Consider the following 16,514-nt stretch of genomic DNA (forward strand, 5'->3'; position numbering starts at 1 on the left):
TGCACCATCATGCATTGGGATCTCAACCCAGAATTCCAATGGGCAGGGGAGACTGCAGGAACTATGGGATAGCTGCAGGATAGCTACCCACAGCGCAACGCTCCAGAAATCGATGCTGGCTTCGGTGCATGGACGCACACCACCGAAATAATGTGTTTAGTGTGGCCACATGCACTCGACTTTATACAATCTGTTTTACAAAACCGGTTTATGTAAAATTGGAATAATCCCGTAGTGTAGACATACCCACAGTGAACTGGATCACTCTGCACTCCTCTATGGAATAGCTACGCAAAATGTTTCCCAATTTACTCCTAAAAAAACACAGTTGGGCAGAGTGCAGGGTATGAAGTGGAAAACAGAAAATGCCCCAATTAACTTACAGTTGATTAAGCCTTAGTGTGATTTGTTAGCTTATGAGCAAAAGTCCCCTAACAGTTTGCATAGCTGCAAAGCCTATAAAGTATATGTGTGACTGATTGCTATGCTTGCTGGTGAAATAAGGAATGGAGATGTACTGAAACTGATCTGTTTGCAGATGATTTAGCCATTAATTGCAAGTCCTAGATGTTTTGCTGAGTAAGGGATATGGAGTGGTACTAACAGAACAAGGAAGTAACTAGGTTGTAAACAACTGGGGTATGTGTGTTGGGATAAGCAAACTGGAACAGACACAAGTGTTGACACTTAAAGATAGGCCTGGAAAGATTTTACGGCTTGTCTGGAGGCAAGATTCCCATGATAGCTTTTTCTTAATTGCAAAGTATCTAGCAAGGAATGGAATTTTACAATGCAGTAACCCATGACGTATTTTATGTTATACAATATATTTTTGCACTGTACTAAGTGCAACATATTCACAAGATATGTAATGTGTAAAAATGGCCAAAGAAGGCCATAAACAATGAATAACCAGTAGGTTTTGAAACAGCTGGAAAATTACAAGAAAAAGGAAACTGAGGTAAGAGTCCAAGAGCATGTATACACTTACTGGGGATCGATGCTGCTGCAGTCGATGCACTGGGCATTGATTTTAGTGGGTCTCTGCTAGACCTGCTAAATCGACCACAGATCGCTGTCCCGTCAATTCTGGTACTCCACTGGAATGAGAAGTGTAAGGTAAGTTGATGAGAGAGCATCTCCCATCAATGCAGTGTGGAGTAGACAGTGCAGTAAGTCGACCTCAGATACATCGACTCCAGCTATGGTACCAGAGTTGTGTAATTATGAGGTTAAGTCGACCTAAGTGTAGACAAGCCTTAAGATGTGGAGATGTATACAGCAAAAGGAGGAAATTGATAAGGGTTGGAATGTTGAACTTAGAAGAGTTACCAGGGTATAACTACCACAAAAAATCATAAGAAAGTAAGACCATTGGTAGACAGGATCCAGACTGTCTGCAGCTACAGAGGCCTTCCACAGGTGTGAGTAATTGTATGCCTCTCTATATGTGCTGTCCTGAGTGTTTAATAAATTCATTCAAAGCAGACTTGTTAACCAAATCTAAATTTAAGAGAAGGCTATTCATTAAGCATATAATCACAATTAAAATTCCTATCCATTATTAGCTGTACATTTATTAATTATTGACAAATTATTGGTTGATTATCAACACAAGAACTATGTAAACTACAGTCACTGGAAGACTGTTCTCTACATTGGTTACGTCTGACCTTTCTGTATTATGCTGTTTTATTGCTAATCAATAAAGTGATTGAGCCGAGGTATCTGAGGTCTCATTGACTGATGACAAACTTAACCAGCCACCACCTCAAACTACTTACAAGATCACATTTCTAGCTGTAATGGGAATGGGGCCTCATAGTGACTGGATTTCATAAGGATGGAGGACAGTGTTCCAGAAGTGTGAGGCATGAAGGGGAAGTGACTACAGATCAATGAAGAGATGCCTTTCTTTTCATTTCTCAATAGACTGATTTAACAAAAGTAGCACTACTTGACACTATTAACTCTGTGTGCTATTAATTAAACATGAATGCCCCAGTGAAGGTGGGTGTGCCTATTAGGAAACAGTGAGTTTGTGTATTTCTTTGGTTGGGCTGGGGCCTGTTGTGACACTGGTGGTGTTTCCTTTTCTGATGATTTTCTGTATTTTTCTCAGAACATAAGATTGTTTTTGCACAAATATTTCTAATAGTCCTTGACTTTAAGTTCTTGCTTTGGTTGCCAGCTTGCAACGCATGTATTCATGTCAACCACACATCATTCATACTAGGCCTCAATGACCTATAACATATTACATGGTATATGAATCATACTATACATATAATATCACAACAGTTGCATTGGGCCTTATTGTTTGTTTATTTCTCCTTGTATGGTTATTACTTGGCAATAAATAACTTTTATGGTAAGCTGGTTGTTTCCCTCCCTCTCTCCTGTTTTTGGCTTCCCCATTTGCTCTGCAGCAATGATCCTCTTACCTAAGTTAAATATCCCTGCAGGACCCAAAAATCCTGGGGGGTTTGCTCATCAAGCGGGTTACTACCAGAACAACTGTAATGGGAAAGTGGGGATAGGGACGTGCAGCAACTTGGAAGTGCTGCTTGACCTTGCCTACTCAGGCATGCTCTATTCCGGTGCGGTGCTCGTGACATGAGGGTGGCAGCTTGGAAGTGCTGCTCGACCCAGCCTGCTGAGTCCAGGGACATATAAGGGGTACGCTTGGAGTGCTCATTGACCTGGTTCACTCAGATACACTCTGTTAATGTGTGTGTGTATCTGATTCTGGGGCTGGAAGAACCCAGCCCTCAGGCACCTAGGTCCTGCAGGATAGCTCCATTGATAACACTGTTGTTCTTCAAGGTGTGTTGCACATGTTTATTCCGTGATCCACCCTCCTGCCCTCTACACTGTAGTTTTCTGGAAAGAAGGAATAGAGGGGGTAAGGGAATGGCTGGGTGCCTTAGTGACAGGTACGGAGGAAAAAAACTTCAGCAACTGTGCTTGGGGTGCATACACACCTAGAAGGAATGGACGTGTGCAACACATTTCAAAGAACAACCTTTACAGAAGGTTAGTAAACACTTCTAAAAAAATTAAAGTAGAGATTCTCACATGATCACCTGACTCCATGAGCAAGGCTTTAAGAGAAGCACCAAATATTGCAAGACGGGATAAAATGGCTAGATAGGGAAACAATGCACTTGCCTCAAAACACAGCAACTTCCTGAGGGTTTCTAGCTTCCTATACACGATATCTCCCAGCTCTGCACTGCAAAGTGCTAACCAAATTCAATATGTAAACTGTAAACTCTTTGGAGGCAAGGATCTTGTCTCATTTGAGGAGTGTCCTATGGAGACCAGGAATTTCTCTCCTTTTTAGGTGAACATGCACACTCTTTGCCATCTGTGAAAATAACAGATAAAAGTTTTAATGAAAGGTGAGATGCTGCTGTAATCACATGACTCCTGAAAGTGGCGCACTAAGTAGAGACTTGTAGTGTCTATCCCTTATTTAAATGCCTCTCAAAATCATTAATGCATGCCAAGTTAGGGTTGCTCAGTGGTGCTTCATGCTCTTCCAGACTGAAAAATGGCTAAACCTAAACCTCTGAAAACCAGGAAATACAAAGTGAATGCCATACATACCAAGCCCCTACTACTGTTATTAAAACAAAACCAAAATTGATGTGTCCATGACTAAACACAGTGCTTCAGAGGGCAGACCAACCCAGAAACCCATGTGAACAGCAGACTACTTGGATTCCTAGAAGTTTCAGCAGTAATATTTTGGTTGCTAAAGCAGCAAAGAGTCCTGTGGCACCTTATAGACTAACAGATGTATTGGAGTATGAGCTTTCGTGGGTGAACACCCACATCATTGGATGCTGTTTGGTTGCTGTTTTCAAACTCTTATTAAACGGAAGTGGGGAATGTTGTAATGATCAGTGTAGATAGCACCTCCACCAACAGCTGGTGCATCTTCATCTTAGTGTTAAGTTGTCTTGTTTTCATAGTGTGTGTTGTCCTGGTTGGGAAGGGTAGGGTTAAGGTGGAGGAGGCCACTTGTCCCGTATCAAACCGGATGGTCCTCTTTTTGAAATGTGTGTCCTCTTTTCATTACTGGGACAAAACTAGACATCATTTTGTCTGGTATTAGATGGGGGGGACAATGTTCTGCCCCCCAACTCTTAAAAATGGCACCCTTCATGTAGTGTGACCTTGCATGTAGGTTACACCAGTGGGGACAGGGCATTCTTAAAAATAGTGTCCCCCATGCGGCGTGACTTTGCATTCACCGTGAGTATGAGGTCACACCAGCAGGGGCAGGGTGTGCATGCTCTTAAAGATTATGTCCCCTATGTGGCAGGTCTCACACTCATGTTTCTGGAAGTATCAGAGTGTTTTCTGTAGCGTTGCCTCCTTTCTAATTGCTGCTAACTGGACCCCTGAAGCCCTTCCCCTGCCCTGCCTCTTCCCCCAAAGCCCCACCCCTTCTCTGCCTCTTCCCCCAGAGCCCTGCCTCTTCCCCCAGGCTCCACCTCTTCTTTCCCTCTTCACTCAGGCCCTGGTCCCTTGTCTGCGTCTCCCCCCCAAGGCCCCACCCCTGTTGCTCCCCCCCTTGTTTGCTGAATTGTCTCCACCTCCCCTCCCCCTGCCAGCTAGGCTCCCTCTGCTCTGGGGCTGGGATGGAAGCTGCTGCAGCCTGATAAGGAGCCTGCCTGCAGGTAGGAGGTGACGGGCTGGCACAGGTTAATGACGTGGCACTTGACCCCACCTCCGGATCATCAGACTTTGTACTGACCCGATACTGCCACGTCCCCATTTTGACCAGACTTTCCAGTCAAAAAGCTGGCACTTGGCAACCCTAAACAGCACCTGGACACAGAAGCCAAAAAACGGCTAGCCCAGGTAAAACCCAGCCAAGTAGCAACACTCATCCTCCGGAACATGCGAGTGGTCACCTTAGTTCAAGGTCAGAGGAAACCTGTCTTGCCCGTGTGCACTGGAGTTGTTAGTTCCTAATAAATCCTGTGATTTCTCTGGCTGACCTATTACAGTATTTCTGGTGAATGAGAAGAAACAACCATAGAGGTGGTCAAATAAACCCATGAGCGGCAAGTTATACGAGCCCTTGGTGCTTGTGCTCCAGCAAATTCAAGGCCTGGAGGCCCGGCTCCACCAATGTTTGGGGTTGGGTCTCTCCCCCGGCTCCATCTGCTGCCCCTACGTGCCTCCCCCGGAGTGTCCCTGCCTGTGCCCCGGGCAGCGGGCAGCTGCCCTGCCATTCCGCTTCCTTGCCGGCCACTACTGGCTACAAAAGGGAGCAGTACCGGCGGCAGGATGAGGTGGCGGCACAGCTGCCGCCTGTGGAGGGAGGAGGCACACGTGATGGGACCCCCCCCAGCACCCACCACAGGGGAGGGGAGGGGGCTTCTTGGACCAGAGAGAGGTGCAGCCCCTAGGATCATGTGCAGTGACAGTGCTGGGTGAGTGTGCTGCTGGGGTGGGGGGGAGATGGGGGCCCTCCCCCAGAAATTGCTGCTTTAGGGGAAGAGGCTGGGGGAACAGTGGAGTCCTCCTCTCTGGCCCCAGCTTTGGGGGCAGCCTGCCTGCACCTCAAACTCCTCAGCCCACCCCAGAGCCCTCACCCCCCACCCCAACCCTGAGCTCCCCTCCTGCATCCAGAACCTCATCCCCAGCCCCACACTGCAGCCCTCACCTCTGCAGCCCTATCCTCTGCCTTAGCCCTAAGCCCCTCCCACACCCCTAATCCCCAGCCCTGCTCCAGAGCCTCCACACCCTGACCCAGCCCTGAGCCCCTCCCATGCCTATAATCCGCAGCCCTCTTCCCCCCACGCTCCAACCCTCTGCCCTAGCCTCTCCCACACCCCAAACCCCTCATCCCCAGCCAGAGCCCTCACCCCCCCACCCCAACCTCCTGCCCCAGCCCTGAGCCCCGCCCAAATCCCTCATCCCCACAAACATCCTAACCCCCTGTCCCAGCCCCTCCCCTTCATTTTGTTCTATGCACCAATATGCAGGGCGGTGGGGGCGGGACTTGGACCCGTTCCGACAATGACACAAACCTGCGGCCCCTGAATAAACCCCGCTCCCAATCCCGCCCCCCGGGGCCCGGACCTGGTGCGGTGGGACGTTCACAGCGGCGGAACTTCCCGTTCTCAGCGGCTCGTTGGGAAACTCCCGGCGCCCGGGCCTGGTCTGGCTGCGGGCGGGACTCCCGGGTCGGTGCTGGGACAAACCCGGGAGATCGCGTCTGTCCCCCGCGGCGGCGGTGAGTCCGGGGCCTGGGGCAGAGCCGGGGGGAGGGAACCTGCCCCTGCAGCGGCAGCAGAGCGAGTGGTGCCCGCGACAAGGGGTCAGAGCCTGAGCCCCGCTGGGTTCTCCCTGCCCAGCCAGCTCCCGGGGAGTTGGGTGTGTGTCTGTGCAGCTGAGCCTTGCAGGGTCCTCCCCAGCCAGCCAGCTCCCGGGGAGCTGTGTGTGTGTCTGTGCAGCTGAGCCTTGCAGGGTCCTCCCCACCCAGCCAGTTTCTGGGGTGCAAAGAGGGGAGCTCTGTGCAGCCAGAGCCCAGGCGGGGCCCCTGCAACCCAGCCAGCAACTGTCCGGAGAAACAGCACTTTTAAAAAAGCCTTGGTAATCCCAAAAGGCTTTGTGTGCGCACACAAGATGTGCTTTAACAATACCGGTGTATTTAAAGCATACAGTGCCCCCCCCCCCAGTATGCCAGTCCAGCACGTGGATATAATTATTTTGTTACAAAAGGGCTTATATAGGAAAGGGAATAAGCTGCACTGATATACAGCTTCTCCGTCCTTGTATCACTGTATCCCTATGCTGAGATCACTATATGAGTAAGAAATCCCACTCCCAACCCAAATAGTTCGACAGGTGCAATGTCTGATGTTCAGTGCAATCATTATAAACTGTAAAACCATCACAGCACGAAAAATGAAAAGCTCAGATTCAAGTCTCCTAAATCGAAGTTATGCTTTTTTTAAAAGCCCATCTAACAATATCCAGCAATAACACGAGAAAAGGAAGGAAGACGTTGATCCATGTAGGCCATAAGGAACATTAACCTCACACCGTTAATTTTTAATTCTGCTGCTGACCAGGGAAGTAGGACAACTGCCCTAATAACTGAAACACTGCGATTGTCTCCACCACAGAGCATTGGCCTGTAGGAGGTTGGCTGGCATGGCTGCCCCACCTCCTCAAATGACCTTAGCTACACAGTATTTCTCAGATGGGGCCACCAGGGTCTTGTCTTTTGGGGCAGTGTTTGGGGTAAGGGGAGTGAAGCACTGACCCCACTCCAAGCCCCCCCAGGGGTTGGACCCTGCCCCCTTCTGGCGCCAGAAATGCCAGAGGAACAGGCAGCTGGTGTGAGTTCCCTACCTTCCTAGGGATGGTGGGGCTTGAGCTTCGAACTTCAGCCGTACAGTGACAGGTGGCTGACTCCAGACAGGGGTCTTTGGGCTCCGGCCACGTGGTGACAGGTTCCATCAACTGGTCCTGGGCTCACCTCTGCCCTGCATCATCCCTGGTCCCTACTGTCTCCTCTGGCCATGGGCTTGGGTCACATGGCAGAGGCTCCATCTCCCAGGCTCTGGGATGGGCTAAATTGCCTCAGTGGCCGTGATATGTTGGTGGGCAAGGTCTGTCAGGGATTAAAATGCCGGGGTACTTAACTACCTTTTGGGTGTAGCAAATGGCTCCTGGATGCAAAGTTGGTTCCAAAGAACATTAGCTGGCTGCTTCTTTTTAAAGGGAGGAAATACACAGGGGTAAAAATGACACAAGGGCTAAAATTTCTGCTAGTCAGCAAGTTTAACTACTTGTGTATGGCATTTTTACTGTTTATGTAAATGTGAAGCTTTATAAAGTCAAGAGGGGTAGGGCGATGTGGGGGGGAGATTTTCAATATTTGCGCAATCTAGACTTCGAGCAAAAAATGTGACGAGGTCATCTGTTTCTAAAAATCTGATGACAGAGACCAACATCAATTTTAAGTTGGTTATAGGTATGAATCCAATGAGTTGTAAGTTCTTATCTTTGTTAGCGTTGGAAAGGTTCAAATATGACCCTTGTAGCATCTAATCAAATAAGATTTGAAAATCCCAATTTTGGGATGAGGAATTTGCAAACCTTACAGTACAACCAAGTACTTTTTCTCCCCCCATTTCTACAACAGTGGGGTTGCGAGTCAGCATGCGAGACAGAACTGCATTTTCTATCTTTGCTGTTCTTTCCTCTCCCTTTTTCTGCGCATTTGTCTCATTTTGTCTTCAAAGAAACGAGATCAGACTTTAACAACAGAAGCACCAGCTCCAGCCCATTTCAACTAACTTCTTCTCCTTTCCCCCCAAAAAGGAATGTTGTTACCCTCCATAAGCACATCAAAAAGACTGCTTGTCAGGGTTCCCTCCTCCCCCCTCTTGAATACTCTCTACAGCTAAACGAAAATGGAATAAGGCGTCTAGTTGAAATGAAAGCCTGATGTAATACTTTACATTTCAAATTCCTTAAGGGTCTTGAAAAAGGAACAGTTAAATCTGGATCTGGTACAAGTTCAAACGAAAAGGTTGCCATTAAATAAAATTCTGTGAATTCACACTCATGAGAAAATTGGATACCCCTTTGAGTGATGCCCCTGAAGCGTAGAGGGATTATGTTACAAGGGAAGCTCTTTGGGGTACAGACTGTCTTTTTGTTCTGTCCTTTTTCAGTGCCTGATACAATGTTCAATAAAAAGAGCCAACTACCTGCAGGAGTGCAATTGTGATCTGATATTCCTAGGTGCCATGATCAGTCAAATAAAAGGCAGAATTGAGGTAACATCACCTGAGTTCAGAAAAGGTTCACTAGGAAGAAGAAATCTTCCCAGGAAGGAAGAAGGTTTGGTCTGGGCAGAAGGCTACAAGAAGAAATACATAATTGAGGAATCTCTTCTAGTCATCAATGTGCAGAACCCAACTGATGGTGGTGAAAACTGGAAGATGGAAATGTGGGGGGACACAGCCCCTTTCATATGCTTGGCAGGCCCATCGGCTTTCAATAACTCTGTTTAGTAGAGAATCTGAGAGCCACTTGTCACTGCCCCTTAGATGCTACCTTTGTCCCTCACACAGCACTAACAACATATATGTTTCCCAGGTCTCACTTTGTGTGATTGAAAGAGAAGGGATTTCTGAGACGATGGAGCCCCTGTCACAGAGGTTCCACCACCCAGGACCACAACTGAGCTGTGACCTCAGAGAAAAGCTGCAGTATTCACGGCAACTAGGTAATAAGTTGTATGTGGAGACGCATGTGATGTTAGGGAGCATGGATAGTACAGCAGGGAGGGGAGTCCCCAAGGCAGCCTGTATGAAATCGTTGGAACAGCATTTGGCTGTCTATTGGCACATGGAGGCTGGGTGAGGTGCAGGAGCATGTGTGTCTGTGTGGGTCCCTCTAACGGTATCTTTATCATTCTTTAGATCTTCCTGCACCTTATTTGTTTGTTCCTTATGCTAAGGAGAATGAAGGAGACCAGGATATAGTGGCCTTGCTCTGTAGGTTTGGCTTTATGGTGAGTTGTGAAACGGTGCTTGCTTCAGTGGCCTGCGTTGGGGCTGAGTTCTGAAGGGATGGGGAGATTTGTGGGCAGGCTGAGTCTGGCATCTCTTGCTGTGTGGAGGAGGTTGGGAAAGGGGGTTCCTCCCCCCCCCCACCCCCCATAATGCTGCATTTACAGTGATGGCTTTGTCCTTTGCTGCTCAGCTTGTGTCTGAGTGGTGAGATTGTGGCCAGAGCAGGCAGGTGCTGAATGGGGGATCCATGTCATTTCAGATGCCAGTGACGTTTGAGGAGGTGGCCGTGTACTTCTCTGAAGATGAATGGGCTCTTTTGGATGAAAAGCAGAAGGAGCTCTACAGAGATGTCATGCAGGAGAATTATGAGACTCACCTCTCGTTGGGTGAGCAGTTGCTCTAGTCCCCACAGTGTAGACATGGCCTAAATCTCCAGACAATCTGCTTGCCAAAAGGGGATACTGAAGCCTATATGGACTGTGTCTTTCCCCTTCATTCCAAGATTTTCGTTGCTGTTCTTTGTAGTGAAGTGATGGAGAAATACTTGACCCGTTGTGATGCATATACCTCTTTCCCATGAGCAGGATTTCCGATCGCTAAACCAGATGTGCTGTCCCAGATGGAGCGAGGGGAAGAGCCATGGTTCCCGGATCTCCAGCGCTCTGAGGAAAGGGAGAATGCAAGAGGCACTAGCACTGGTGAGGAATGAGGGACACCAATCAGGAAACCATCTGGGCCTGAGGGAAAAACTGGGATATCAGCAAACCCACTAAGGGCTGCTCCTGTTCTGTCTTATCTCATCTCACTCTCCATTGTGTCCTATCCTCAGGGCAGGAGTCACTCCTGGCACCCACTTGTCCTCCCTGACCCTGAAGCCTTTTCCTCTCCCAGCCTTTTTCTTAAGTTTCAGATGGGACTTTGAGTCAGAACTGGCCCCTCCTCATTCCTCTAGGGGAGTATTAGGGAAATTTGCTTCCTGTCCATCAGGTTTTCTGATCAGAGACAAATCCCTTTGCTGCCCCCCCTGCACCCAGCACAGGCAATGAATCACACCTGGATTCTCTCTTTCTCCCACCAGGTGCTAGGACGGTGTGTGAGAAGGAGGGAAAAGCCCAGAAAGTATCTACAGGAGCAGAACCACAAAGGATGTTCTCAGGGAGAAGCTGTTGCCTTGAGTGGGGAGATGCCAGTGAGTGTCAGGGCAGGACAGAGAGGCTCTGGGAAGACCCTCCAGGCGGAAGTAAATCCCCTCATAGCAAAAGAAGTTTAGAGAAATCCAAAGAGACCAGCACCCACCAGACAGCCTGCACGGGGGAGAGCCCAAACACAGGTACTGAACCTGGGGAAAGTTTCAATAAATGCTCGCTCCTCGTTCAGCATTGTCAGCAAACTTGTGCAGGAAAGGGTGCCTACAAGTGTAATGAATGTGGCCAAAGCTTTTCTCAACAACAGTGCCTTCAGATACATCTGACAAGTCACACAGGGGAGAGACCCTATAAATGTAATGAATGCGGGAAAAGCTTCAGACACAAGACAAGCCTCGTTCTTCATCGTTACGCAGTCCACAAGTCGGAGAGACCCCATAAGTGTCCAGTGTGCGGCCAGCAATTTATCCTGAGAAAGAGACTTAATGAGCATCAGAGAATCCACAATGAAGAGATGCACGGAGGGTTTAACAGTGGGATTGTGAGTGAGAACAAGGATGAGCATCCCCAACAGAAAAAGCCAGTGGGAGCGGAGTCTCATGATGCATCTCGGAGATGTGAACGGGCAGATGCTGGTAAGAGTCGAGGAAGGAGAGGACAGCAGCGAGCTTACCCGGCAGGGAGAAAAGACTGTGAATCTGCTGTATGCGAAGGAAGTTCTAAGAAATTGAACCGCACCATCGCCTACCAGGGAACCAAGGTGGGAGCACAACTGAACACACAAAGTAAAAGTAAGAGAAGCTTTAGCAGCAGCTCAGCCCTTGACCTGCATCAGAAAACCCACTCGGATGAGAAACGTTACGGCTGTGCTGAGTGTGGGAAAAGCTACCGCCAGAACTCACACCTCCGAAGGCATCAAAAAAGCCACACGGGAGAGAAACCTTATGTATGTGCTGACTGTGGGAATAGCTTTGGACGGAAGTCGACACTCAGTAAACACCTACGGACCCACAAAGAGGAGAAACCCTATAGCTGCACTGACTGTGGGAAAAGCTTCAGAGAGAGCTCATACCTTGCTCTGCATAAGAGAATCCACACAGGAGAGAAACCCTATCAGTGTCCTGACTGTGACAAAAGCTTCAGACTGAAAGGAGACCTTTCCAGTCACTGTAGAACTCACACTGGGGAAAAACCTCATAAATGCACTGAATGTGGGCAAGGCTTCAGGCAGAGATCAACTCTGACTAAGCACCTGAGGACCCATACTGGAGAGCGGCCCTATAAATGTCCTCACTGTGAAAAAAACTTTCGTCAGAAGTTCTCCCTTTCACAGCATCAGTTAATGCATCATGAAGCGAGACCTCACAAATGCACTGAATGTGGGAAAAGCTTCCATCAGAAGTTCACCTCTACCCAGCAACAGTCAGTGCACCAGGGAGAGAGACCTCACAAATGTTCTGAATGTGGGGAAAGCGTCAATCAAACACAAAAGCTTGTTATACCCTTGGTAAACCTCCATGTGAGAATGAAACCCAATTCAGCAAGTGTAACTTCAGATTACGTTAGCCCTAGCAATGCAACAGGGACTCCACGTGTGATATAAAACAGTGGTGTGGTACTTTCTTTGCTTGGAGAGGGACACTTAAGTACAAGTTGAGAGAAGGATGGGCGGGAAGTATTGGCTTATTTATGATGGCAGATATAAGATTCAGGAGGGGAAAGGAGCTGGTGAAGGTAGGAACAGATCCTTTGGCAGGGATGGGGGGATTTGTGGGAACTGGAAATTAATGGAGTTGAATTTTGTGGGAGGACTGATCATAAGGGCACAGTGGCAGGAGCCAAGAGCAGAGAGTGCCTGGTAATGGAGATATGGGTCATTTAATAACTGGAATGTTGCAGGAGGAGGAATACTTGCAGTAAGTCTCAGAGCCCAGGTCAGCGGACTTGGGCTCGCTCTACAGCGTTAACAATAGCTGTGAGATGTTCCAGCGCGGGCTGGAGCTTGGGCTCAGTGAGTCTCGTGCCCGGGTGGACACACTTGGGCTTGCGGAGCACACGCAGTGGTGCTAAAAATAGCTGTGAGACCTGGCTAATCAGCCTAGGGTCCCAGCCCGAGCTGCAGTGTCTGCACAGCTCTTTTTAGCACAGTAATTCAAGGTCAGCTCTGTTGACCCACACTCTGACGCTTGCTGCTGCTGGCTGCCCCTCGCTGTGTAGAGTGGACATACCCTCGCTGGCTAGTAGCAGTATTGGCTAAAAATAAACTCACTTTCATAAAATATATGGTTTCCAGGAGGTTTCCAGGGGAAGCCAACAGGGGAGATAGGCTGCCTGAGCTCCAAACTCCTTGCGCCTCGCTAAATCCCGCAGAATCTGTTCAAAATAACAGCAATCCTACTACGAATGTAGTTAATTTAGATTGATGTCAATGCACCATCTGCTAAGGGATCCCTGGATAAGAGTTTGGACCTCTCCTCTTCTCCAGTAACAAAGCAGGCCTGCAAAAAGCAAACACTATCGGAGACCTCATGTCATATGGAGATATAGGAAGAAGCTCCAGATACAATCCTGCCCAAACCTTGCAGGTGCTTCAGTAGATTGTGGAAGAATTAACTCTCTGAAGAACAATGTCAGCAGATATTGCTGATGTGAAGAAGACCACTGCAGCTTCTCAAACAGGCCTACGAAGGAGAGTGGGGCAAGTTGAGGCCCATGTGTCTGCACTGGAGGACTCTGTAACAGCCAGTAACACCTCCTCAAATCAGCAGATGCAGAGAATTAGAGTCCTACAGGAGAGAGTGGGCTATCAGGAGGGCAGAACAAGATATAATTTTGGTTGTCTTTCTGGAGGGCTTTGAGAAAGGTAAGTCTATTGAATTCCTAAATAAGGCTGTTCCTGAATTCTTAAAACTCTCTTCGGGAACTGATTTTGAAATTGAGAGGAAGCACCGTTTCTTAGCCCCGAAGCCCCCAGCAGATGTGAGACCACAACCTTTCCTCATTTTTTAATGATGAAGTTTTTAAAATATAGCACCAGACAGTTCAATAAGGCCATGGAAATGAACATACAAGGCCGATGGTGTACTACATTTCATTTCCGGTCACATTTCAGATTAAGGTTGAAGGATAATGCCATAGTTTTGGCACAGCAACAGAAGCTAAGAAATTTATGGACTTTCTTCTGGTCAGCACCCTGGAGACCGATCCTCTCTTTTACACTTCAAGGCATAGACTGGTCCTTATTCTGCTCAAACCCCAATGTCTGTACTTAAGATAGAAGGAAGATGTTCTTTGCTTGGTCTGTTTTACTGGAAACAATTTTTGAGGCTGCTTTTTCCTTTAAGACTTCTGCCTCCCCCACTGAGTATGTAAGAAGTCAGGGTCTATAAAACTGCACCTGGAATTACCAGTACCAGTGGTATGTGATTATCCAGATCCACAGTGAAACCAACACCTCCATCTGCTAGGAAGGACTATGAAGGCGAAACGTTTACTTGATGTATAATAATTTATACCTCCCTTGGACTGGGACTGAATCTTATGACAGTGAGCGTCTGTGTGATGTAGACAGTCTATGCTGGTTGCTTTTGCTTAACAGTTACCCTGTGAGAAATGAACAGGGAGTTGCAGTTCTCTGCACAGCAATTTGCTGCAGCCTTCTTTCTCACTGAAACATGCCCTTCCGCAACCTGGATCTGTATAAATTGCCTCACTCTCCCCTGCAGATTTATTTCCCTCTTCTATCCCTCCTCCCACCTTTTGTAAATTATTGTTAGCTGGCCTCACCTCTTGCACCCCCAGCCCCCTGCCCTCCCTGACTCCTGCACCCCCCCCCACTCCCACCCTGAGCACCAAATGGGAGCTCCTGCACCACTCCCGCCACATTCCCACCTGCACTCCTTGCACCAAATGGGAGCTGTCCAGGTAAGCGCTCCACACTCCAACCTCCTGCCCCAACTCTGAGCTCCCTTCTGCACCCTAACTCCCTCCAAGATCCCTGACTCTTGCATTCCCCTCACAACCCCCAGCCCCCTGCCCTCCCTGACTCCTGCACATATCCCCACCTGCAGCCCTTGCATCAAATGGGAGTCACTGAGGACAGTTCTCTGAAAACTATGTGCAGTGGTGGCTCAAAAAGCTATTAGTGTTAGGAACCATTAGAAAAGAGAGAAACAATAAGACAGAAAATATCATATTGCCTGTATATAAATACATGGTACACTTACACCCTGAATACTTTGTGCGGTTCTGGTTACCCGATCTCCAAAAAAAAAATTAAAATTGAAAGTCCAGAGAAGAGCAACAAAAATATCCAGAGTTCAAGCTTCAGCTTTTTCTCCAAAAAAAATTTAAAATTTCTGCTAAAACAGTTGATGCATAAGAATTTGTGTGTATGTGTGTGAAAGCTCCATAGGCAAGGGGAACATTTTCCAAAAGCTTTAATGGTGAATAACTCTCTTCAGAGAATTGCAACTTTTCAAAATGGCCACCAGCTCTCATCATTGTCAACAGGAATGAGGCTAACGCTGCCTTTAAGCAAAGAGGTCCTCTTTCAATATGACCACCACCTGCCATTATTTCCAACAGCAGTGAAGTCAAGCTGCCCTCACAGAAGCTGGTGGCTCATGTCCCAGCACAGAGAGACATTATGTTTCAAAGGTCATGTGCACCTTGCCGTCCTCGAGAACAAGAGAAGATGCAAGCTGTTTTGACAGAGGGCAGTTCCTCTTGGTATTGTCTGAAGAACTTTTATGCTGGAAATATTTTCATTCAAATTGGGACCTAGGGAGAAGGCATCTTTGGGGGAGAGTCACCAGCTTTGCAGCTCGCTTCTGCTTTGGTCCACAATCCTTTGGATGTGTTAACATTCTGGGAATGCTGTCAAGCACGTTTTCTTTCCCAGGCTAGATTTGGGATGATGGGTGGATGGGCTGTTGCCTCCAGCATGTCTGTGGTTGAAGCTTGTAGGTTACTTTTATAATTACAAAAGACAATTCTCTAACCTAGGACTTGTCTTTCAGGTCTTCAACTTTGATGTATGTTTCAAATTAGGAAGAGCACCTACAGCCTGTGATACGGGCTGGGCGGGGTTGGGGGGAGGAGAAATCTAATCGGAAAGGTAATGTGTTGAACTGGTTGAAAAAATGACAACTGTTTTCTGTTGAAAAAATGCCAGTCAGTCTAAACTGAAATGTTTCTTGGAAACATATTGGTTTGACAAACTTTTTTCATCATATGTGACTCAAAGATGGATGTTCCCATTCTGTCACTATTCCTGCCGCTTTTTGAAAAATGCCCCCTGAGGCCACATTTAATTCAGGTATCATTTTATGTGTCTGTTTGATAAAGAGGAACTGCACATCTTGAATGACATTCATACCATCTATCACTGAATGCCCTCCCAAGCTTTCCTTCTGCACAGACGTGAGCTAGGCAGGGCTGGTGCCACCACTTAGGCAAACTAGGGCTTTAAGCCCTCACAGGCGAGGAGGTGGAGTGGAGGTGAGCTGGGGCGGGGGGTGGGGGGCACGAGGAGGGCTGCCCGCAGTAATGGGGTGGTGTTAGCTGCCGTGGTGGGCGGTGTTAGCTGCCACAGAGGGGGGTGGAGTTAGCTTCTGTGGGGGTGGCTCCCTGGGCTGGGTTAGCTGCTGCGGGGGGGAGGGGGGCTTGCAAGGGAGGGTAGCTGCCGCGAGAGGCAGGGGGGCTCGGATGGGAGGGGCAGGTGGGCATGGTTAGCTGCCACAGGGGTGCAGTGGGCGGGGTTAGCTGGGTGTAGGGGTGGCGCAAGGTGGAAGTTTCGCCTAGGGCG

The 16,514-nt window shown here is 48.2% G+C and overlaps 1 protein-coding gene across 6 annotated transcripts in view; it reads left to right on the plus strand.

Annotated features, from left to right (window-relative positions):
- The window catches only part of LOC116832685 (uncharacterized), a 32,812-nt gene extending 16,739 nt beyond the window's left edge, over positions 1-16,073 (plus strand). Inside the window, exons 1-6 of one of the 6 annotated variants that reach the window (XM_075065894.1) lie at positions 6,102-6,259; positions 9,142-9,271; positions 9,468-9,559; positions 9,820-9,946; positions 10,145-10,258; positions 10,639-16,073. In XM_075065894.1, coding sequence (XP_074921995.1) covers positions 9,184-9,271; positions 9,468-9,559; positions 9,820-9,946; positions 10,145-10,258; positions 10,639-12,308 — 2,091 coding nt within the window. In that variant the 5' untranslated portion in view covers positions 6,102-6,259; positions 9,142-9,183 and the 3' untranslated portion in view covers positions 12,309-16,073. Of the gene's footprint in view, positions 1-6,101; positions 6,260-8,997; positions 9,272-9,467; positions 9,560-9,819; positions 9,947-10,141; positions 10,259-10,638 lie in introns of those variants that run through there. The other 5 variants (XM_075065891.1, XM_075065889.1, XM_075065890.1 and 2 more) reach the window with 5 other exon arrangements.
- The last annotated feature ends 441 nt before the right edge of the window (positions 16,074-16,514 follow it).

This window comes from Chelonoidis abingdonii, chromosome 4 (assembly GCF_003597395.2).
Source record: "Chelonoidis abingdonii isolate Lonesome George chromosome 4, CheloAbing_2.0, whole genome shotgun sequence".
NCBI lineage: Eukaryota > Metazoa > Chordata > Testudines > Testudinidae > Chelonoidis > Chelonoidis abingdonii.